General features: G+C 52.6%; 5 protein-coding genes across 5 annotated transcripts; 4 read left to right on the forward strand and 1 right to left on the reverse strand.

Moving 5' to 3' along the window:
- Positions 1-12: 12 nt before the first annotated feature.
- VTN00DRAFT_10215 (uncharacterized protein) lies at positions 13-12494 on the forward strand (the record flags this gene model as incomplete). Its single annotated transcript, XM_069426847.1, has 7 exons — positions 13-60; positions 140-4055; positions 4110-7937; positions 7991-8071; positions 8127-11936; positions 11992-12336; positions 12400-12494. 7 exons carry the CDS (start codon positions 13-15, stop codon positions 12492-12494), a joined length of 12123 nt encoding a protein of 4040 aa, XP_069283977.1.
- Positions 12495-12863: 369 nt separating this feature from the next.
- Positions 12864-14424, forward strand: VTN00DRAFT_10216 (uncharacterized protein; the record flags this gene model as incomplete). The annotated part of the gene is made up of 4 exons (XM_069426848.1): positions 12864-13246; positions 13383-13474; positions 13560-13932; positions 13998-14424. 4 exons carry the CDS (start codon positions 12864-12866, stop codon positions 14422-14424), a joined length of 1275 nt encoding a protein of 424 aa, XP_069283978.1.
- A 1204-nt stretch (positions 14425-15628) lies between these two features.
- VTN00DRAFT_10217 (40S ribosomal protein eS6) lies at positions 15629-16730 on the reverse strand (the record flags this gene model as incomplete). Its single annotated transcript, XM_069426849.1, has 6 exons — positions 15629-15725; positions 15795-16113; positions 16188-16286; positions 16350-16370; positions 16454-16526; positions 16626-16730. 6 exons carry the CDS (start codon positions 16728-16730, stop codon positions 15629-15631), a joined length of 714 nt encoding a protein of 237 aa, XP_069283979.1.
- A 1957-nt stretch (positions 16731-18687) lies between these two features.
- Positions 18688-19900, forward strand: VTN00DRAFT_10218 (uncharacterized protein; the record flags this gene model as incomplete). Its single annotated transcript, XM_069426850.1, has 3 exons — positions 18688-18924; positions 18983-19707; positions 19768-19900. 3 exons carry the CDS (start codon positions 18688-18690, stop codon positions 19898-19900), a joined length of 1095 nt encoding a protein of 364 aa, XP_069283980.1.
- A 1003-nt stretch (positions 19901-20903) lies between these two features.
- VTN00DRAFT_10219 (uncharacterized protein) lies at positions 20904-23129 on the forward strand (the record flags this gene model as incomplete). Its single annotated transcript, XM_069426851.1, has 3 exons — positions 20904-21342; positions 21462-21607; positions 21669-23129. 3 exons carry the CDS (start codon positions 20904-20906, stop codon positions 23127-23129), a joined length of 2046 nt encoding a protein of 681 aa, XP_069283981.1.
- Between the last annotated feature and the right edge of the window lie 279 nt (positions 23130-23408).

The following is a 23408-nucleotide window of genomic DNA, read 5'->3' on the forward strand; positions in this document are numbered from 1 at the left end:
TCGTGCTTCACCATGGGGAGAATTAAGAAGGTGGCGGGCCCAAAGCATGAGGCTACAATCGTGAGTGATCAGACATACCCCGCTCTGCGATCTTTATCCCTGGTGTTCTGCTGTTGCTAATTTCACCTTTCCGTTGCAGTCGCCTTTTCTGGCAGATTTCGTTGCACGATGCACACAAATACCTCTGCCTGGGCTTCCCTCACATCTATCTTCGTTCCCTCGCACATGGCCCTTCCCGAGAGGGGACCTTTACCATTGGATCGGTGTCTTGAACCGGTTCGATGAGATCCTGGAATCTGTCATTGAAAAGTATGGTCTCAGTTCGGGTCCACAGACGAAGCCTTTTGGGCGGTTGGTACTGGCGGAGTCTTATATAAATGCTGGAAGCGAAGCCAGCGCTCAGGACGTCGATTCCACACTTAATTCTCTGGGTTATGGACCTGAGGGAGACAGAGAGCTTGTCGAAGCTATTCTAGATTTCTCCAGACTACTCCAAGAGAAGTGTGGAAACCGCAGCCTGTACAGCAGCAGTGAGCGCCTCGGCGACCTACTGAACACTACTTCGCTTTCTCTTCTCCAGTCGACCCTGCGTCTTGCACTCACTCTGGCTCAGAGGTATCACTCTCGGCAGCGGACCACGAGCAGTACCCACATCCAGCAGAGTTTGCTGGCGGCCCATTACAACATCGATTTGGAAAAGCTCCAGAAACTTGCCTCGCCCTTTCCCCGGCCGTTTCTGTCCGGAAAGGCGTCGGTTTCTGCGTCTCCGGCAGTGTTGGTCAAGGGCAAGGAGAGGGCAGTTCAGACGCGAAACAATGCAAACGATCTAATTTCCTTGATGCGTGAGAACGCTGGATGGGAGGAATGGGGTCATGTTCGCGTTCTCTATTACCCCAATGGTCCCTCCGATCAAGCGAGGAATGCAACCGACGGCGGTAGCGCTGAACAGAACCCCCAAGCCCCATCGACGCCCACACCGTTGCGCAGAAGCTCTACCCACCCTACCCCGCGGTGGAGCCGTACATCAAATGCGGAGGAATCACCTGCAGCCTTTGGCAACTCCCCGTCTGGGAAACCTGACGAGTCGTTGCGGGGCGCGAAGGTTTTTGAGATTCCTTACCCGAGAGTGTCTTCATCGAAAGCTGAAGACCTCATCGAGTCGGGGCTATCCGAAGTGCCAAGCGAGTCGAAATACGATTTCCTCCAGAAGGTCCGGGTTGCCCAAGCGCTGTCGACGTCTGCTTCTAGTCGACAGCAGATTCTTGCTATCAGGATTCTCGCCATTACTAATTTGGCCTACGTTTATCCCGAGGCTATATTCCAGCAGAAGATCCTCCAGCAAGACTCGGATCAACCGAAACGCCTTCAGCTTGCTTATCAACTTGCCGAACTTGTTCATCTAGGAGCGAGTGGGGATATTAACGCGCCCAAGACTATTCAGACCTTTGCACTTAACGCACTTGATGCTCTCGCGAAGCACAAGGCTAGAGCTGTGGAGGTTTGCGCAGCGTTGAACGTCAATGTCAACCATGGGATTCTCATGTTTTTGACTCGGAAGGCGATCAATGGGCTCGGAGTTGGACCGGGTGAGAAGGAGGGCGCTGAACATGATGAATGGAGGGATGCACTGTTTGCACTCCTACGGACACTTCCTGGCTCGAGTTCTAGAACCCCGGAGACACTCGTTGCTGCTGGATTGATTCCAATGTTCGTCGACATCCTGAACCTTCGAACTGAAAAGGCACGGAGGGTCTATCCCCGTGTTATGGAATTCCTTGACACATTCGTTCACGCAGTCCGGGATGCCTTCGGGACTTTGGCCACTGCCAGGGGGTTCGATGCAATCTCTGATTTGATTGCATATGAGGTGACGTCGGCCTTTGAGAACGTGTCCCAGGGTGCAGGAATCCCCGTCGAGTACAGGACTCCGTCGATTGATTATCAAATCCCGTACTTCCAGCAGCAGGCTATCCGGTGGTTGTTCAGATTTGTTAACCACATTATGCAACACAATGGAGGAGGCTTCGATCGCGTGCTTCGGAATTTGATTGACTCACCTCCATTGCTGAGGGCCCTCCGCTTGGTGTTCGAGAATGCACGGGTGTTTGGTTCTCATGTATGGAGCGGAGGCGTCAATATTCTCAGCAGCTTCATTCACAATGAACCTACCAGCTATGCAGTCATTGCTGAGGCGGGACTGAGCAAGAGTTTCCTCGAGGCTGTGACTCTTCGCGAGCTGAACGTCCCAGAGAACCCTGAACCGCCTCCTGAGGGTGAGGGTGAGGTCGAGGAGGGTGAGCATTCGCCTTCCGGCCCTGCTACTACAGCCTCAGAGGCTACGCCAGGCAAGGGACCCAAGGTTCCCGAATACAACATAGTAAGGCCAAGACACCAACAGCTAGCGCGGGGGATCATGCCTGCTGCGGAGTCTATTTCGTGCATACCGCAAGCTTTTGGTGCCATTTGCCTCAACTCCAATGGTCTGCGGCTTTTCCAGGCTTCAGAGGCTCTGGACAGCTTCTTCGAAATTTTCGAGAGCCCTGAGCATGTCAAGTGCATGAAAGACGACGCAAATCTTGTCCGTTCCCTAGGTACAACGTTTGACGAACTGGTTCGGCACCATCCGGCAATCAAACAATCTGTCATGACTGCGGTTCTGGTGATGGTCGCTCGTGTTGGTCTTCTCTGCAAGAGTAAAGCCTGGGAACACGGTATTGGCGCTAGACTCTGGACTGAGGACAAGGATGGGAAGCTTTCCGTCGCTGGGGGCTCCTCTTCTTTGCTCGGGGAAATAGGTGCGCCGATTGACAAACCATCTGACGGATTCCAACGTGTTAGTGTCCCAGAGCTGAACGCAGTTAACCTCCCAAATGGCGGTAAATTAGCTATCGGTGATCTAAGCGAGCTTGCATTGCCTGAAACTGCGCCTGCAGAGCCAAAGGACCAGGACAGCCATGGGCTCACTGTTGCCAACTATCTCTATCCGGTTGTGCGATTCCTGGGGGCTTTCTTTGAGAACCAGGTTAACTGTACATACTTTATCGAATCCGGAGGAGTCGAATTCGTGTTGGACTTTGCCACTCTTCAAAGTCTCCCATTCGACTTCCACAACAGTGAGGCACATCATGAGCTTACACAGCTGATCCACATGATGGCAGAGACGAAGCCACATCTCGTCGTCCCGTCTCTTGTCAACCGCGCACAGATTGCAGTGGATAGCCTCGCTGGCTTTTGGATGGAGTCGAAGCCGTCCGGATTTTTCACCTCTTTGACGAAGCCCGCAGGTGAGGGAGAGCAACAGGATGAAGGGGATGAGAGCGCAAACTTTGCCAAGTCTCACGGCACCTATTTTGCGAAACACCTTGTGGCCGTGCATATCCTCACAGATATCCTTCGCGAGGTGTACACTCCTCCCATGTACCAAACACGACCAAGCCAGCAGACTTCTGCCTTTATCCAGGTGAATCTGGCTGACCGATACTCCTCCCTTGTTGCGGCTCTTGGACGCCTACATGCCGCCTGCGTGTGGGAGGAGATCGTACTTCAGAAGAATATCCCGGAGACCTGGAACGAGGCGACCAAAGTTCGAGGATATGGCATGGGTAACGAGGAGGCAAACGATGTCCTTGGATTCCTGAATGCTGACCAGAGGTCGAACCCCTCGAACCCATCGAATCCCGCCGAAACCAGCGAAGGCCGTGCTGAGACTCTGTCTGGTGCCCATGGCCAGACGGACACTGCTGCACCAGCCTCTAGGACTGCAAAGGTACCCGAGGATGGTGCTGCATTCAAGAATGCGCAGACCCTCCGTTACCTGCTGAGCTCCCTGCCTTCGTCCATTACAGGCTTTTTCCATCTGCTGGGACATGGTCTTATTGGGAAGCGACGCATGGACGTCTACCAACGACAGAATGCATCCCTTGTAGCCGATGCCATCTCGAACGCCGTACTGCGACAGCTGCAACTCGGAACTCCGAATAGAAGTTCCTCTGTCAAAGATCGGTTCTCCTATCTGATTGTCATCCTCTCATCATTCTCGCAGTTACTTTTTGAGAGTAAGTTCAATTTGTGTTTATGCTTGCAGACCTTGGTCCTAACGTCATTTCTAGCCACCACCGAGCGCTCTCACTCACACTGTCTTACGTTGATCCTCTTCGCCTTCAAGAGACAGAATGGTCTGAAAGTAATGAAAGGGCTTTGCGACCTTTTCCTAAAGGAGATCAGGGCGCTTGCTCCCAACAAGGAACGCGGCTTTGAGGACAAAGATCTTTCTGCGCGACTCGCTTCTGCGTATGGAGGAATTAAGATAATCCTGACGTTCTTCTCCGAGATTACTTCGGCGAGGTACATCATGGATTCAAGCCAGACGCAAGCGATGACCAGCAGCGAGAGAGACCGGGATCGTCCTGATTATTTCCAACCTGCTCAATTTTTGGTGGACCTCCGAATGGAGGTTCTACCCATGGTGCGGGAGATGTGGAGCTCTGACTTTGTGGACCACGCATCCAGCTCAATCGTCAAGTGCTTGGTCGATATTCTGCGTTCCGCTCTTGATGGCGATTACGAGACAGGCGCTGCTCGTCGTTCCGAGACTCCGCCTGCCCTAGCGGAAGTCGTGAAAAAGACGTTCTCTATCAATAGGGAGCGCGCGGCGTCTCTCAGAGAAAAGGGTTATGACAAGGACCTCACCCGCGAGGCTCTCTATCGTTGCAACAACGTCTACTCTGCAGCGGAGGAGTACTGCAAAGCTCGGAATTTCCTCCGTGCTCCGCCAAGACTCCCGTCACCCTCCTACGACGTGGAGTCTCCTAGGTCTAGCACGGCTGCTGGAGAAACACAAGAAGACACAGTCGTGGGTGATGCTCCTCCATTCAGCAGTGGATTCCTAGAGCGATCGACACTGGCTATGCTTCTGGCGCAAGCGACAGGCCGCTCCATAGAGGATGGTAGCAATCCGGAGTCAGGTCAAAACAGAGGGTCTGATAACGATCTTGGGAACGGGACTGAGTTCTTGGCTAGGGCCCTCAATCACATCCTTAATGATCAGGAAAACCTGGCAGGTGAGGGTCAGGGAGGATCTTCAAATCCAAATCCGACTTCTGAGAACCCTACATCCGAATCTGCAAATCAGTCTTCGGAGCAGCCTGTGAGACGGCGCGAAGTTACGACTATCGAAGACCTGGATGCCGAACGCGACAAGGTTCGGTCTAATTTGATTGAGCGTTGCTTGGATGTACTCAACGTGCACCATGATGTAACTTTCGAACTGGCAGATCTGATCGCCGCTGCTACGAAGAAGCACCGTGATCCCGAGGGATTCCGAAAGGAGGCCGGAGAGACGCTCGTTCAGTCGTTGGTTTCCTTGCAGATGGAGGAGGACTTCCAGGCTGCCGGCAAGAAGATTGCTGCTTACGCTAATCTTCTCGCTTTGATTCTTCAAGACAAGGACATATACTCTGCTACCTTGGGAGAGTTGAAAGAGTGCTTCTTGACTCTCCTCGGGTTCATCAAGATCCCACCCTCTGACAAGCCCACGGAGGAAACATATCCATGGATCGGGCAGGTGTTGCTCGTTATCGAGAAGTTGTTGTCCGATGACGCTCAACCACCTCAGATCCGCTGGAACCCTCCTAGCTTCGATAACCCAGAGGCGAGCGAGGAACCAGCTCAACTTGAAGAACCATTGATTTCGTTTGACTACAAGAAGCAGCTATTTGATGCCCTCGTGGAAATTCTCCCAAGAATAGGAAAGGATGCTTCCCTTGCACTCTCCGTATGTCGCATTCTCGTCATTCTCACTAGGAACCGTACTATTGCGGTGCGCCTTGGTGAGAAGCGAAACCTGCAGCGGCTGTTCGTCATGGTGAAGCAGCTTTCGAGCGCTACAAATGACAAACTCCAGAGCGCCTTCATGCTGATACTGAGGCATATCATCGAAGATGAGGACACGATTCGGCAAATAATGAGGAGTGAGATCGTGGCCAACTTCGAATCCAGGTCTTCGAGGCAAACGGATACCACCGGCTATGTTCGACAGATGTATCACCTGGTTTTGAGATCGCCGGAGCTCTTTGTTGAGGTCACAAACGAAAAGCTCAAGCTTCAACGATACGACTCCCACCAAAGACCGCAGATCCTCACTTTGAAGGAAAAGAGTGATACTTCGGCCGGAGCCACGCCTTCAAATGAGCCTGACGGCGCGGGTAGAGAGACGGAAGGTGGTGCCATTCCTACTGCTGAAGTGCCTGGGAAGGAATTGAAAGAAAAGGGCAAAGCACCGGAGATGAAACCTCCTGTCGTCGAACATCCAGATGGTGTCATCCACTATCTGCTTTCTGAACTGCTGTCGTACCGAGATGTCGACGACAAGGAACCCTCGCCGGAGATTACGGAGACAACCGGGGCTGAGCGATCTGAGCCTCAAACCGACGTCGAGATGTCCACCGGCGAACCTTCTCCATCAGCTTCTAGTGCTGATTTGCCACAGAACACCAAGAAGCCTGAGAAGGTTACCTTCAAAGCCGAGGAGCATCCAATATACATCTATCGCTGCTTCCTTCTTCAATGCTTGACCGAACTTCTGTCGTCATACAACCGGACGAAGGTCGAGTTCATCAATTTCTCTCGGAAGGCCGATCCTCTAGCGACGACACCATCGAAGCCTCGGTCAGGTATTCTGAACTATCTCCTGAACGTTCTTATCCCCGTTGGTACGTTGGAACATGATGAATCGGTGGCATTCAAGAAGCGCAGCAACACCTCTTCCTGGACGATGCGTGTCATCGTCGCCCTCTGTTCGAAGACTGGCGAATTCGGAGGGTTGAACGCGAGACGACGTAACGTGCAGGATGAGGAAGATGAACCCGAACTGGCCTTTGTCCGAAGGTTCGTCCTAGAGCACGCTTTGAAGTCATACAAGGATGCAAACGCCTCGAACGAGCCTCTTGACGTGAAATATGCTCGTCTGATGTGCCTTGCCGATTTGTTTGACAAGCTGCTCAGTGGCTACACTTTCGCTGGTGGTGACGCCACCTTCCCTTCCTCGACTAGGCAGCTTGCCAAGACTATGTTTGAGAAGCATTTCATTTCGGCTCTTACTGCTTCCATAGCTGATATCGACCTCAACTTCCCTGCCTCCAAGAGGGTCATCAAGTATATCCTGCGTCCGTTGAATAAGCTTACGCAGACTGCTGTCATCTTGAGCGAGACCTCGAGTATCTCAACGCCTGGAGAAATCGAAGAAGACGAAATTTCCTCAGCGACTTCCGTCTCCGACATGGAGGATGACCGTGAGGAGACACCCGATCTGTTCCGCCATTCCACGTTGGGCATGCTGGAACCTAGCCACGAAGAGGAGACCAGTGAAGAGGAGTCGGAAGAAGATGATGAAATGTATGACGATGAATATGGAGAGGACATGGAGTACGACGAAGATCTCCCTGAAGACGATGGCGAGGTTGTCAGCGAGGAAGATGAGGAAGAAGAAGGCATGGGCCCTATCGAGGGTCTTCCAGGTGATAACGGTATGGATATCGAGGTTCTCATTACCGATGACGAGGACGATGAAGATGATGAGGACGAGGACGAGGATGAAGATGACGAAGATGATGATGAGAGTGGTTCTGATATGGAGGACGATGAAATCATGGCAGGAGAGATTACTGGTGACCATGACAATGACAGCCTCGAAGGCGATGAGGACGAATGGGAAAGCGAGGATATGTCTGAAGAAGACGAAGAAGCCGAAATGATGAACCAGTTTGAAAACGAATTGGAGGACATTAGGCAGGCAGATCAGCGGGGTGAGTCTCATCGTTATGATGACTTATTCCGCGTTCTCAATGAGGCAGCTGGAGGTGTCGAAGACTTCCGTGCCGACAGCCTTGGTGGTGATGTCCAAGATGATATGATAGAGGATGACTTGAACGAAGATGAAGGTAAGAGTATTCTATTCCTTTGTTTTTGTTTTCTAGACCTGACTCTCCTTTAGAAGATGAAGAGGAGATTGATGAATTGGAGGAAGAGCTCGAGGAGCTTGACGAAGATCAAGGGTCTTATCAAGGCTTCGACGGTAAGTAGCAGCTTTCAACGGGGATCTTGGCGTTCTTAAGCTAAATCGTTTTTAGATGAAGATCTTGAACCCTGGGGATGGGAAGGCGAGGAGCCTCTGCATCGTGGACACCACCACCATCATCGGTTCCGCAACATCCCACCATGGGGCGCTTTACCTACCGCAATGCATAACCGTCATGGTATCATCCCAATTCCCCCATACCGTACCCACCGTACGCAGATTCCCGCACGCGGCGCCGATGATGGAACCAATCCTCTGCTTATCCGGACCGATCGCGGTCCCCAGGGGCCAGGCCAGGCTCGCGGACCCGGTGCAGAGGCTTTCACAGATTGGGTTCACGGTATCGAACCGACTGCAACTGGGCGTTTGCTCCCAATGGACAGTCCGGTTAGCTTCATGAATGCTATCATGCAAGCTATTGGAGGAGGACAGGGTGGTGGTCCAGGCTTCGGTGTGATTACCCGTCCCGATGGTATCCATGTCCATCTCGATAGCCGCGCTGTCTTGCCCAACCGTATCCAAGATATCTTCGGCTTGGGAAGACCGCAAGTTGTCACTACTCGGGCTCGTGATGATCCGTCCCAGGCCGTCAGCTTTGCGCTGGCAACCACTACGGCCCGCTGGCAAGAAGAGGCCCGCCTCATGTTCGGTAATGCATACGTGGAGAAGACCCAACGTGTGGTCAACTCCCTGCTGCGCGTCCTCGTTCCTCCAGCCATTGAAGAAGAAAAGAGACGACAGAAGCAATTGGAGGAAGAACGCAAGCGACGAGAGGAGGAGAAGGCTGAGCGGGAGCGTCAAGAGCGCATCGCTAGAGAAGAAGAGGAGAAGGAGAGAAAGCGCAAAGAGGAAGAAGAGGCTGCTAGGCGACAGCAAGAACTCGAACAGGAGGCAGAGCGGCGAGCTGCAGCGGGCGAAGCACCTGATACTGCTGAGCCGATGGACGACGTACAGCGAACCGAAGCCGCCCGCGAAGCAGCGCCGGCTGAGGAGGCTGGTCCATCTGAGCCTCCCCGTCGTATTCACACCACTATCCGGGGACGTCAACTGGATATCACCGGAATGGAAATTGACCCGGAGTACCTTGAGGCCTTGCCTGAAGAACTTCGGGAAGAGGTTATAATGCAGCAGCTCGCAGAGCAGCGGTCTCAGGCCGCCGCATCTGGAGAAGAGCCGAGTGAGATCAACCAAGAATTCCTCGAAGCTCTGCCACCTGAAATCCGAGAGGAGTTGCTGCAGCAGGAAGCGGCAGATCGTCGCCGCCGAGAGCGTGAAAATGCCCGTAGACAAGCTGCCGCAGCTGGCGCTCCGGCTCATGCTGAAGATATGGACCCTGCCAGCTTCATCGCCACTCTGGATCCATCTCTACGACAAGCAGTTCTTGCTGACCAGCCAGAGGAAATTCTTGCAACCCTGGGCCCGGAGTTTTTGTCAGAAGCCCGGGCTCTCACTGGCCGGAGACTCGCTCAATTTGGTGATGTCGGCAGAGTGGATCAGCGGCAGCGAGAAGAAGAAGCCCGTCAAGAGGCAAAGAAACCGCAACGCCGTCAGATTGTCCAGATGCTCGACAAAGCGGGTGTTGCGACCCTACTTCGTCTGATGTTTATGCCTCTTCAAGGAAACGCCCGCCATCAATTGAACGATATCCTCCACAACGTCTGCGAGAACCGGCAGAACCGAATTGAAGTCATCAGCCTGCTTCTCTCCATCCTTCAGGACGGCAGCGCTGATGTGACAGCCATTGAGCGGAGCTTTGCCCACTTGTCCCTTCGCGCAAAGACTCCAGGGGCGCAGAAGACTCCTCAGCCAGTCAGGAGAACTCTCTCATTCCAGGCAACTCCTAGCGCTAACAGTGAAGTGACGCCCCTTATGGTCGTGCAACAATGCCTGAGTACACTTTCTTTCCTGACTCAATACAACCCGCACATTGCGTGGTTCTTCCTTACGGAACACGAATCCGCTTCTGCGCTCAAGCTGAAGTCGTTCCGCAAAGGCAAGGGCAAGGAGAACCGGGAAAACAAGTTCGCCCTGAACGCGCTGCTCTCCCTTCTGGACCGGAAGTTGATCATGGAGAGCCCAAGTTGCATGGAACAGCTTTCAAGTCTTCTCAGCAATATTACTCAGCCTCTCACCCTCCTGCTTCGGCGTGAGAAGGAGAGGCAAGAGGAAGAAGAAAAGGGCAAGAAACCCGAGCGCTCTTCAGATCAAGATCAACAGGAGCCTCAGCACCGTTCCATCGAAACCACCGAGACAACAGAGACTACGGATACCACTATGACAGAGGCCGCCCCCCTTGCAGAGAGTACGGAGTCTCATGAGACTGCTGCACGGACTACAGAGGGCGAGTCAGTGGAGACCAAGAAACCAGAGGATGAAAAGCCCAAGAGGCGAACCATTGAGCCTCCTGTCGTCCCGAAACATAATCTTTGTCTGGTGGTTGGCATTCTCGCGGCTCGAGAGTGCAATGGCAAGACCTTTAGAGAAACACTCTCGACGATCAACAACCTTTCGGCTATACCTGGCGCCAAAGATATTATCGGAAGGGAGTTGATTGAACAGGCACAGAGCCTAAGCAAGATAATCCTTTGCGACCTTGACGAACTCCTACCGCATATCCAGCAGGCCCAGTCAGGAACTGAAATGCAAGGCCTGGCTCTCTCCAAGTTCTCTCCTGCTAGCTCCGACCAAGCGAAGCTGCTTCGTGTCTTGACCGCCCTCGACTACTTGTTCGACCCTAACCGAATCGATAGGACCAAGGGCAGCGAGCCTGAATCCGCCCCGAAGGAGGATCTGCTCAAGACATTGTACGAGAGTGCTACGTTTGGACCGCTGTGGGCTAAGCTCAGCGAGTGCCTGACCGTTATCCGTCAGAAGGAGAATATGATGAACGTGGCAACAATCCTTCTCCCTCTGATCGAGGCACTCATGGTCGTCTGCAAGAACACTACTTTGAAGGATGCTCCGCTCTCCAGATATGGCCGAGAATATTCTGTATCGAGCCCTCCTCCCGACAGTGGCTCAGGCATGGAGAGTCTATTCTTCAAGTTCACGGAAGAGCATCGCAAGATTCTCAACGAGCTTGTCCGCCAGAATCCTAGACTCATGAGTGGCACGTTCTCGTTGCTCGTCAAGAACCCCAAGGTCTTGGAATTCGACAACAAACGCAACTACTTCACCCGTCGCATCCACGCTCGTGGTACCGAGACACGTCACCCTCATCCTCCTCTTCAGCTCTCTGTCCGGAGAGACCAAGTTTTCCTGGATTCGTTCAAGTCTCTCTACTTCAAGACGGCAGAGGAGATGAAGTACGGAAAATTGAGTATTCGCTTCCATGGCGAGGAGGGTGTCGATGCAGGTGGTGTGACGAGAGAGTGGTTCCAAGTGCTTGCTCGTGGAATGTTCAACCCGAACTACGCCTTGTTCATTCCTGTGGCTTCTGACAGGACTACTTTCCACCCCAACCGCCTCAGTGGTGTCAACTCGGAGCACCTTATGTTCTTCAAGTTCATTGGGCGGATCATCGGCAAGGCGTTGTACGAAGGCCGGGTTCTGGACTGCCACTTCAGCAGAGCTGTGTACAAGCGCATCCTCGGCAAGTCCGTCTCCATCAAGGATATGGAAACTCTGGATCTGGACTACTACAAGTCCCTGCTCTGGATGCTGGAGAACGATATCACCGACATCATTACGGAGACCTTTGCTGTCGAGACCGATGACTTTGGAGAGAAGCAGGTCATCGACCTGGTGGAGAATGGCCGCAACATCCCGGTCACCCAGGAGAACAAGGAAGAGTACGTGCAGCGTGTGGTCGAGTACCGCTTGGTCGGCTCTGTCAAGGAGCAGCTGGACAACTTCTTGAAAGGTAAGAGCTCTACAACTACGATCAATGACGGAGCATGATACTAACGAATGACCAGGCTTCCATGACATCATTCCACCCGATCTCATCTCCATCTTCAACGAGCAGGAACTGGAGCTGTTGATTTCCGGTCTGCCTGAGATCGATGTCGACGACTGGAAGAACAATACCGAGTACCACAACTACTCCGCCTCCTCGCCACAGATCCAGTGGTTCTGGCGTGCTGTCCGGTCGTTCGACAAGGAAGAGAGGGCCAAGCTGCTCCAGTTCGTCACTGGCACGAGTAAGGTTCCGCTCAACGGCTTCAAGGAGCTTGAGGGCATGAACGGGTTCAGCAAGTTCAACATCCATCGGGACTATGGCAACAAGGATCGCCTTCCAAGCTCTCACACGTGTTTCAACCGTAGGTTTCCCAGAACGGGTCCCCTTCCAATGTGAACGTCATTTAACTAACGAAAACAAACAGAGCTTGATTTGCCGGAGTACGAGAGCTACGAAGTTCTCAGACAACGCTTGTACACTGCGATGACGGCTGGTAGCGAATACTTCGGGTTCGCATAGACTGTGGATAGGGGTTTCTTTTGCCTTGCTTTACGACAGTTACGGTCATATTTGCCTTTTTATGCTTAAGCATCTGGGGGCGCTTGCTATTTCCAGCTGATTTGTATGATTCAAGTTGCAATTTGGTATTTGGTGGTATGGGGATGACGACTGGCATGACTTGTAATCTAGGGCTTTTGATGGTGCGGTCATGTTGGGGGGAAGGTCTGCTTTGTACCAGGGGATCTGATGCGGGTGTACGGGGATTTGGGCTGAAGTGCAGGTCAGCCTGTTTTCTCTGGCTCGCGGACAGCCTCTGGCAGCATTCACTCCTCGTTCATGTATCTAATTAGCTCGTATTGAAAAGTAGATTCTTCAGCATTTCTCACCATGCGCTCTGTATGCACGCGACGCTGCGGGGAAAAGGCGGCAGACGAAGGCGGTGAGCGGCCTCGGCGGCGACCGGCCGGGTCGAGCCCCACGTGGGAAGTCACGGGACGAAACTTTTCTGTCGGCCACAGGATCGCCATCGCGGGGCCTTTTCTCTTCTCTCTGCTGTCTGCACGCGAGCAGCGTCATGACCAGCCTCCGTCTGTGATTCCTATCTCTTCCTCTTCATTATCTTCCCCTAGCGGCGCTGCCGAGTTGACTTCTGACGTCTCCTGTGATCCTCTGGCGCCTGTTCCGCATCCGCGAAGCAAAATGGCGACCAACTCGATCAAGCTTTTGACTGGAAACAGTCACCCAGAGCTTGCAAAGCTCGTTGCTGACCGGTATGCATGTTCCCTGTGGAAAATTGTTCTGTGGATTCGCACCTTTCTGCTCGGACTTTTTTTTCTTTCGACCATTAGTCCGAGCGGGGAATAGGGCTTAGTTGCATCTGGCTAACTATTACTCCGAAATCTGCAGACTGGGTATTGAATTGACCAAGATTATGGTTCTTCAGTACTCCAATCAGGAGACCAGTGTGACGATTGGAGAGAGTGTCCGAGATGAAGATGGTATTTCTCTCTTTATTTCGCCCTTCTTTTCGATATCGGGGTCTGTGGAATCTCCCACGCTAACCACCGTATCTTGCGATTTCAGTTTTCATCTTGCAGTCTACTCGGCCTAATGATATCAATGACGGACTCATGGAGCTTCTTATCATGATCAACGCTTGCAAGACTGCTTCCGCCAGGCGTATCACGGCCGTCATCCCCAACTTCCCCTACGCCCGCCAAGATAAGAAGGACAAGAGTCGTGCACCCATCACGGCCAAGCTCATGGCCAACATGCTCCAGACTGCTGGTTGCAACCATGTCATTACCATGGACCTCCACGCCAGTCAGATCCAGGGTTTCTTCAACGTTCCCGTCGACAACCTTTATGCAGAGCCTAGTATGCTGAAGTGGATCCGGGAAAACCTGGACGTGAACAACTGTGTCATCGTCAGCCCTGACGCTGGTGGTGCTAAGAGGTTTGTCATCCTCGTTCTGTGTGTATATTTTGCATGTTTCCACATTATTAACACTTAACCACCAGAGCCACTGCCATTGCCGACCGCCTCGACCTTCAGTTCGCTCTGATCCACAAGGAGCGCCCTCGTCCTAACGAGGTCTCCAGGATGGTCCTCGTCGGAAACGTCAAGGACAAGATTGCCATTATTGTCGACGACATGGCGGACACCTGCGGAACGCTCGCCAAGGCCGCTGAGACGATCATGGAGCACGGTGCTCGCGAGGTCAACGCCATCGTCACCCACGGTATTCTCTCCGGAAAGGCGATCGAGAACCTCAACAACAGTTGCCTCAAGCGTATCGTTGTCACCAACACCGTGCCCCACGAGGAGAAGAAGCTGCTCTGCCCCAAGATCGAGACCATCGACATTAGCCCGACCCTTGCCGAGGCATGCAGACGCACTCACAACGGAGAGTCGGTTAGCTTCCTATTCTCGCACGCTGTGGAGTAGACTCTGTTCTTTTTATGTAGCGTGGGGCAACAACGGGGGAGCAGTGAAAGATAAAAAATGACTTATACTCACGAGAAGTAGTTGGAGTGGGCCAGTCAGGAGACAGACGCCTCGCTAGTAGCATTAAGGAGATACTCGATACCAAATGATGTTTCCATTTCCTTGCTTTGCTTTGCGGGATCGTGGGGGGCTCTCGATTCTTTTTTTGAACGAATCGGATCTATATGGATTTGTATAACGATTTTTCTTTTTTTTATTCATCTATCTATTTTCTATCATGTCTTGCAGTCTATCGGGGGTTGTATCTCTTTGTGTTATGTTACTGGAAAATTGGCCGAAAAACGGAAGATAAAACCATATAAATGAGATGGTGCTGCCCATCTTGGATTGCCTGATTACTGAGGTAGCTATGTACAGTACAGTACAAAGCGGTCACTTGCTTTTTGCCAGGGCTTCGGGCTAGAAGTCTTTTTCTGCAGTTTGGCTGTTGTTTCGTCTCAAGTTTACATGTCAAAATGAGAGTCGTGTATATATGGGTATCATTGATCATGTATTATAATTTTTTAGGATTTCGCCTACCCAGATAGCTAAAGACAATGAATGAAGGTAGACAGACATATATGGCAGGATTGGGAGGCTCTGAACAAATGACCTAACTGGCAAACTTTCCTTGACAGCTAATATCACCTCTGCATATTACAATCCTTGCGGGGACGGCAATGTACAGGAGTAGGGAAAAAGGGCTGGTAGGTAGCGCCCGCCTATCGAGTCCAACAAGGTGTGTTCCCAGGTTAGATGGTTCTGAAAAGTAAAAGCAGCACGCTAAAATTTCATGGTAAAAAATTGAATTGGTGGTTTGGAGTACAAAAGCTTTCTTTCATTTCGCAAACATAGAAAGCAAAAGCCCGCGGTACCGTTGCCGTGCCGTTGCCTTTTCACTCTTGGAAAAAAAGAAAAGTTCACTCCCTTTCCCTCTCCGGTTTTGTTTGTTTTTTCTTTTGCACTCCGGGTTCCGCGCAGACGTTTGTGTTTCATAAGGAGCAGCAGTCCCTAATAACCCTTTTATTTTGTTTCTTCTTGCCTGCTACATCTCCGTTCATACACAAAGATTCCCCCCTTTATTGCCGCTTTCCCGTTCGTTAAAAAAACTCCTCACGGAGAAAACAAGATGTCCCGAACCCATTAATTTCCCCCTGTGAAGAATTTACTTCCTCATCGAGGACGCTCTCCGCTTGCGGAGCTCGGTCTTCTTGGCCTTCTCCTCCTGGACACGGGAAGCCAGCAGCTTGGCGTATTCGTTACTGTTGAGTTTCATGTGCGGTTAGTTTGTTCCATAGGACAGAGGCCTGGGGAGAAAAGGGGTAGCTTACGCAGCCTCCTTAGCAGCCTCAGCACGGCGGCGCTTGAGGGCGATCCTGTGACGCTTGCGCTGGAGACGCTGAGGGGTGACCAGACGCTGGATCTTGGGGGCCTTGGTGTACTCCTTCTTGCCCTCCTTGGCGATGGTGCGGCGGATGACGAACTTGCGGACGTCGTCCTTCTTGTCGAGGTTGAAGAATCTGCGGATCTTGGTGGCACGCTTGGGACCGAGTCTCTTGGGGACGACAACGTCGGTCAGGCCGGGAAGTTCGTTCTCACCCTGCTTGATGATGCTGAGGGCGAGAACAGAGAGGTCGGGACCGGTGATGGCTGTAAACAATTTGTCAGGATCCCTGCCGTATTTGACCCATCTATTGTTTCATTGGAGTAGTAGTCGGACGTACCTCCACGGACACTCTTGCGCTTCCTCTCTCCGGTCCGGCGGGGGCGGTAGCAGCTGTGGCCGTCGCTAAGGAGCATGCGGGTACGGGTGGGAAGGAGAACTGTCGAAATAGTCATGAGCTTTGGGCATCGCGTGTAGTTCTAGAGATCGGTCCAAAACATACCACCCTGCTTCATGGGGAAACCTTTATTATTGCACGGTCAGCCAAATTGCTCCATATTCAATAATATTCTCGATATAGGTGTATATCGACAAATCCAGTCGTACCTTGCTTGTCGTTACCACCGGTGATCTTGAAGAGGTAACCCTTGAATTCATCGCCGAGGGAGTCGCCGGGAACCTATAAAACCCAGAAAAAAAATTCCAATCAGTTTCGGCTGTTCCTGGCACGCCTGCTGCGAGGCATCATCGGGAAAGGGAAGGGATGGGTGTTGCTGACTTCAGTTCCCATGCGCTTCTCCATGAACGGACGGAGCTTGCGCTCATCGTCGACCTCGATCAGCTTCTGCGACCCATTGGCCGGGTAGGAGATGTTGAGCTTCATCTTGACGGAGATGCGCGGTCAAGACGGCAGCGCGGATTTGTCGACAGATCGAGGAGGTTGAGGGTCGTCGGGACTTCGTTCTTTCGTGGGATTTTTTGGCGTTGGTGTAGCGAGATTTCCCATGTGTGGGCGGCTGACTAACCCGCGCTAACCCGCTTTCGCGCACACGCCCTTGGCGGGTAGGGTTTGCTTATATCAGCGCCCGCTTTCCTGTTTCGGACGCGCACACGAGCAGCTGGAGCTCGTCTTCCTGACTTTCTTTCATCTCCGTCGATGACATCGATGACTCCGTCCCTACTCAAGAAGTTGATTGATGGAATATATCTCCGAGCTACCTGTTGCTAACACAAAGAAAGAGACCCATTCCTGGACACTGGTCTCGAGATGCTCCAGTGCTGCCGTTCTTTACGGAAAGGATGACACCGTTGACCAGCCGTTTGCAGCGTCATACCCAGGCTCAGGATAACTGCAACGACAGTGTTCAGCTGCTATTCATTTCATGCTCAGCGGGAACCTGATGAACGCAACATGAATTCACCTGTTATGCTAACAGCACCTCAAGACTGAAAAACCGTATGAAGTACTGCTGTTCGACCCAATGGCGGTGGAATGGCATCGAACTCTTACATTGTCCAAAGTAGACGCTTGCGCTTTGCAAGCATACCTGATACGCCGTACACAACTGCCCTTAACACTTGGATCGGAGGATAATACCCCGAGGCCCATCGATGGAGTTGGTACCTGAGGCCTAGAACGAGGTGCATGGTCTATATCTCAGGTAGATATGGTCAGAAACCTAGTAAGATCAACTCCTGAGATAGGTGTGAAATATCTTGACGAAATATATAGAACACCGTTTTATCCGCAGAACAGAACTCCCCATCTTATGGGACCTCTACACAGTGTATGCATGCCATTTAGGTGGTATGCTCTCGAGAGACCGCACGGTTAGGTGGGCCTGCAAGCCCAGACACTGCGGAGAGTCAGACCACCAGGTGCACGGCAAGACAGCCAATAATAGCCTGAGATGTCGGATTCGAGGCAGAGACGGCGCTTGGCGCTAGTTATTCTTTTTTCAGCTCCCTTTCCCAGGCGGTCGCAGACGCAGCCACACAAGAAGCTCCTGGGCACGAGGCTGGAAGCACTCCGAACTAAGTATGGACGCCTTAAGCATTCGCGCTCCGCAGTCTCCTTACGAGGCTCTCTCACCGTTAAGATGATGGTTCGCCAAGCATACGGGGAAACCGAACCACGTAGGAAGCTCTTTACCTGACAAAAAAAATTCCGGATACGTCGGAATTGTACTCCATACAGTGTCTTCTATCCGATGTCCCGGAGATCCCCTTTTTAGACTCGACCGGCGCCATCCAGGATCCCGCTTCCAGGCCGAGAAAGGCTATAGCAAGTTATAGTTTCATCAGAGCTGAGGACAAGCCTCGGGGTCGGACGCAGCGGCACGCGACAGCGCACGAGTCAACGTCAATGCCGCGCGGCCCTCAGGGCCGAAGAGCTGTCTAGACTGAGAACCCCTAAGCTTACGGGGTTTTCTTTCCTGGCACCTTTTATCATGTATCCTATCTTTTCTTTTTATCACTCTCCCTGTTCTGTGCCTTTTTTCCATTGTCAGACACACTCATTTCATACTTCTCGATAACTTTTCCCTTCCTATCAGTCCTGCGAGTCTCGCGCGACTTCATACTTTGCGACCTGCGGGGTAGAAATTCCTGCTTATCTTACATTTTGCGCACTGATCCTGCAGCTGTGCGAGACATCGGGTGACAGCTGCGGAGAGGAAAAAAATTCTTTCTCTGATCGTTTGCTGCTGAGGCGTCCCGCCGCCGATTCCAGGTCAGAGGCGTTCGGGCTTCCCACGCGTTCCTGCATTGTTTTATACCGAGTACGGTCGACCCCGCGAGCCTGATCGTAACCCTCTTTTTATTCTCGGGAGAATTGCCTCATGCGTTTTCTGAGCAAATTCCACATTCTCAGCGCTCTGGCAGCATGTAGCATTCTGTACTCCGCATGGGTGCTGACCTCCCAGCGGTACCGTCAAGTCCCTCCCGCTGGTTCCGACACCGGGTTCCAGGCTACCGGCAGCTTCGACCAAAAGTTGGTCGTGTTTGGTGATTCATGGAGTGACAACAGTGTCCGTGACATTCAGGGCCAGGTCTGGACGGACTGGCTCTGTTCAATGGTAAGAATTAAATAATATCCCGCCAGGCGGATTATAGCTAACCAGCTGGCTGTTGTAGTTTTCCTGTCACCATGAGAACCTGGCGCAGACAGCTACGTTCCCGCTAGGGGGAAATGTAGGGTCCGTTATAGACAATACCGAATTGGATCTTGTCGGGCCAGGTATCAGTTGGCACCGGAGGCCCCTGGCAGATCTTAGATCCCAGATGAGCCAATGGATCGCCGCAGAGCAAGACTCCATGCGATCACTATCCGATGATGACATCCACCTCCGGCAGAATAATACGATCATTACTGTGTCTTTCGGCGTTTGGGATATCTGGAATCTCGTGGAGGAGACCTACGACCTGGCCAAGGCATCGATCGAGCGCAGCATAGGCACCCTATTCGAGCAACTTGACACCTTGTCTGAGAAATGGGGAACAAAGGACATGAAAGTCATTCTGACCACAACTGTAGACGTGACATTTTTCCCTGCATTCGAACCTACGTCGGAGAAGCAGAAAAACACAGTTAGGCTGGTCAATTACTGGAACAATATGCTTCGCGACAGAGCGGAAGACTGGGATCGTGGTACCATCTATCTCTTCGACACCAATGCTTTCATGCTCGACCAGATCCGTGAGTGGCAGCTCTTTGCAGCCGGTATGGAAGGTGCCACCGGTCTAGGGAAGAACGAGGATCCAGGCTGGGAGAATGTCGAGAAGCCCTGCGTCATGCGCCGCAAGAAATGGGGGTTTTGGGGCGGTGAGCGATGCGAAAACCCCGAGAAATACCTGTTCTGGTGAGGATTCATCTCGAGCAGTTCCGAAACAGAGGAGTTTTGACGCTGACCCTTGTGCAGGAATGACATGCATCTTGGCCCTTCAGCTCACCGTTTGATGGGCACAGAGATCTTTCATGGCATTAAAGACCTCTGGTTGAACCAGGCCCAAGTGACCACCTCAAAGCATCACCCAAGGGATATTGCAGCTTAAAACGGATATGGTCCGCTAAGGACTTCCGGTCTTTCGGGAGCTAGAATCTCCAGCAGCCTAGTTTGCAACGGCCAAACGCCATCTATCGCTGCGGTTTGGTTATAGCCAGACCCTCGTCACTCGATGTCGGGGTGTCTGGAACCTCCCGGCTGAGGATAAGGAGGTGTAGCAGCGGGGGCTATACTTTTGTTTTATTTCAAGACCCAACTCGCCATCAGTAGCGCCGGCGGTACCGAGAAACACCACCCGTCTTCGTCGAGCCGAACACCGGTAACTGCTAAGCTTCACGGAGCGCATTAAACTCAATGCAAGATACGGCGGATCGCGTGATGAGATCTACCCCATCGAGGCGATCGGAATGTGATCCTGTGTGGGCTTAGACTTCTGGCATCTCTGCTAGTCTGCAGCATCATCGATCTGCGTGTAAGAGCACTCCGCGCTACCCGATTACGATTAGGCTTTTCTGAATCTGAACCTTCCATGCCGCAGTCGCCTTATCGGCCTTGACAAGTGACAGCTGCAGATCAGCCTGGCCAATGGCCGTTTGTATGTCTCATGCTCCAGGGCGGGTGGTGATTGGACGTTTTCTGTCAAAGAGCTGCGGAAATTGGAATGCCTGCGGCACGCCGCATTCGGTCGACTGTCAGACAAAGGAACCCAAAACAATTGTTCGCCTGCCTTGAAGGAACCGCGACCCCATCCGCTCTTGACCCCATCGGTCAACGCTGATTGTTTGCAATGAGGACTTGTTCCGGCTGGAGACAAAGAACTAGGGGGGTTCCTAAATAAGTAGGAACGGGGTCTATAACAAAGGGCTTGATCTCCTTGGCCTCATGGGCCACCACGTTCAGATCAGCTTGTGTCTAAAAGCAGTGGCGGTTCGAATGGCAAGAGTATCACGATAAAAGCTTTGAGGACATCGCCTTTTTCTGTACCATTTCCCTTTTTTCCCTTTTGTTTCTTTTATGAAGGCCCATCATCTCCCCTCTGGCTTTTCCCTCTCATGTCTTACGATCGAGTTCTCCCCAAGCCCGCCGCCCTGTACTATGACCCCGCGAGGAACAACTTGCCCAGACGACCAACTAGCAATCTCCTGGAGCACAAGATTATGAACGACCATTTCTCCAAGGTCACCGTAGCGGACCGAGCCGATAGCGCTTCAGCCGGCCCTTCCACCAGCAAGTATGGCACCGATCCTGCAACCTCGTCGGCGGCTCTTTCGCATCTCTCTTCCGCCGCCAATCGTGAGAAGGTTGCCCTGAACGAGATATCGTCGAGTGCATCCTTAACGAGGAAGCGAGTGGCTCCGTTGTTGATGGAGGATGTAGCCCTCCATTGTCGATTCTCTTCCTCCAGCCCCTCCAGGTTAATTCCATCGAAGGATTCCGTCGTCCAGTTCTGCTTATGCCAACCCGATCCAAAGATACCCAGACCCCGAAATGGTGAGTCGCCGTTCTCGATACTCTTTCCTTCTGGGAGCTTTTGGCGTACCGCGGTGTCTCTGTTCAATTACCTTCTTCTCCAATGCTCCTCAAAAAGTTGACTCACGGTCGGAAAACAGCTTTCATACTCTATCGTCAGCATTATCAGGCTGCTGTTGTAGCCCAGAACCCAGGACTTGCGAATCCCGAGATATCTAAGATCATCGGGGAGCAGTGGAGGGCGCTCCCGAACGAGACTAAGAGCGAATGGAAAGCTCTCGCAGAGGTAATCTAGCGTATTATGACATAGTTGCCCTCGGACTGTATGGCCTGACCATTGTGAGCAGGAAGAGAAAGCCCGACATCAACAACAGTATCCTGACTACCGCTATCAACCTCGTCGATATGGACGGGATGGGGGTTCCCGCAGCGCGACGAGTTCCGGCATAAGCCACAATCCTACCGGAGCTACAGTCTGTAATCGGTGTGGTGGACGTATCATGAATCCCCCTTCGACCCCGGACACGCCTTTCCCTACAAGTGCACAGCCGACTTCTAGTACTCGGTCTCCCAACTCTAGCTCCGTTCCGGCGCGCACCCTGCCTTCCCGCGGGACGAAAGATGCCGTTCGCTCCCCGAGCCCTGTCAAGCTGTACACTGGCATCGACCACAGGGCTTCCCGTCACCGCAATTGGGAAGAGAATGGCTCTCGGTCTCCCGAACCCAAACGTCGCCGTTTCAATGCTAATGGCATCTATAATGGTAGTTATCGGGATCGCAGCCCCGACACGCCATACCCGGCCTCTCCACAAAGGACATATGGCTTGCGTGGAGAGTCGACGCAGTCTCGAGGCCCTTTCCCTATGCTCCCTCCACCCAGGCAGTACCGATCTCATGACCCGAGTCTTACGCTCCCACCGTTGCAGACGGCCCTTTCTTCTCAGCCGGACCGGCAAGATGTAGAAGCGATGGTGATGACAATCCCGTTTCTCAACAAGATCAAAGTGCTCGCCAAGATATCTCCCCCGTTCGTATCTAGCCCGAGATCTGCAGAATCTCAGCACAAAGGTACCGTGATTGCCGTGGACGGACAGGACTCTGCGGCGGTCAAGGTCATGGTCAAGTATCTTGGCAGCCTCTTGACCAAGGAAGGGAAGTACTCCGTCCGTGTCTTCGAGGGGCCTAAGATCCCGCCACGTCAAAAGAATGGAGAAATGCGTGATGCCACAATCGACTACATCAACACCATCTCTGCGTGGCATCGCGTCTCCGAGGAAATCATCCATTTCATCCGCTCGCCGTCTGAATCATTCCCCGGAGAGGCCAGCTCTGCTGCCGAAGAGCCCTCATCAGGTATTTCGCCGAAGTCGTCCGTCCCAAAGACGACCAAGCTCCATACCGGCTCGCCCTTGTTGAATTTGCAGAAGCAGCCCAATGGGGGTGCAGCTGCTGGCCCGATATCTGCGAGTCCCAGCCTGATCCCCATTGCTCTCGTTCCCCAGTACCAGCTGACGACTGCGGATGCGTTCGCCTGCGCCGTCCCTATTGATGACTCCTACGCGCCCCTGGACCATTGGCAATGGATGGCGTCGCTCTGGCGGGCCTGCATCGGTCCGGATATCACCGTATATATACGCGAGTGTGAGAGGGAGGAGCTGGAGAGGTACGGCTCTGGCAATCCCGTTGAGGTGCGTCTGAATGATGCGCGGACTCTAGTTGTCAGGAGGGCAGCGGGATCTTCTGCGGATCTCGAAGAGAAAGCCCTGAGAAGAGTTTCCTTTGAGGTCGAGGATTTCCTGACTCGCTAAAAGACTGCAGACGGGGAGGGGAAAAAACTATGGGTAGGCTATCGCTATTATTATCTCGTTCGTATCAGTCCTTGATGGATTTTGGAGTAAATTTATAGATGTCTCTGTGGAAAGACTGCCATTCGTGGCCATGTTTTGGATGATTTATTTTTCCTAGGATCAGACCAGCTGTACAGTAGCCGTGCTCCCGCCCCAACACCTGCCCGTGTTGGTGCGTTGCACCACAACGGAGTTTTTCACCACAACGGAAGATTTTTACTATTTTGTCAAATTTCTCAA

This window comes from Thermoascus crustaceus, assembly GCF_041956765.1.
Source record: "Thermoascus crustaceus strain CBS 181.67 unplaced genomic scaffold VTN00scaffold_9, whole genome shotgun sequence".
Taxonomy (NCBI): domain Eukaryota; kingdom Fungi; phylum Ascomycota; class Eurotiomycetes; order Eurotiales; family Thermoascaceae; genus Thermoascus; species Thermoascus crustaceus.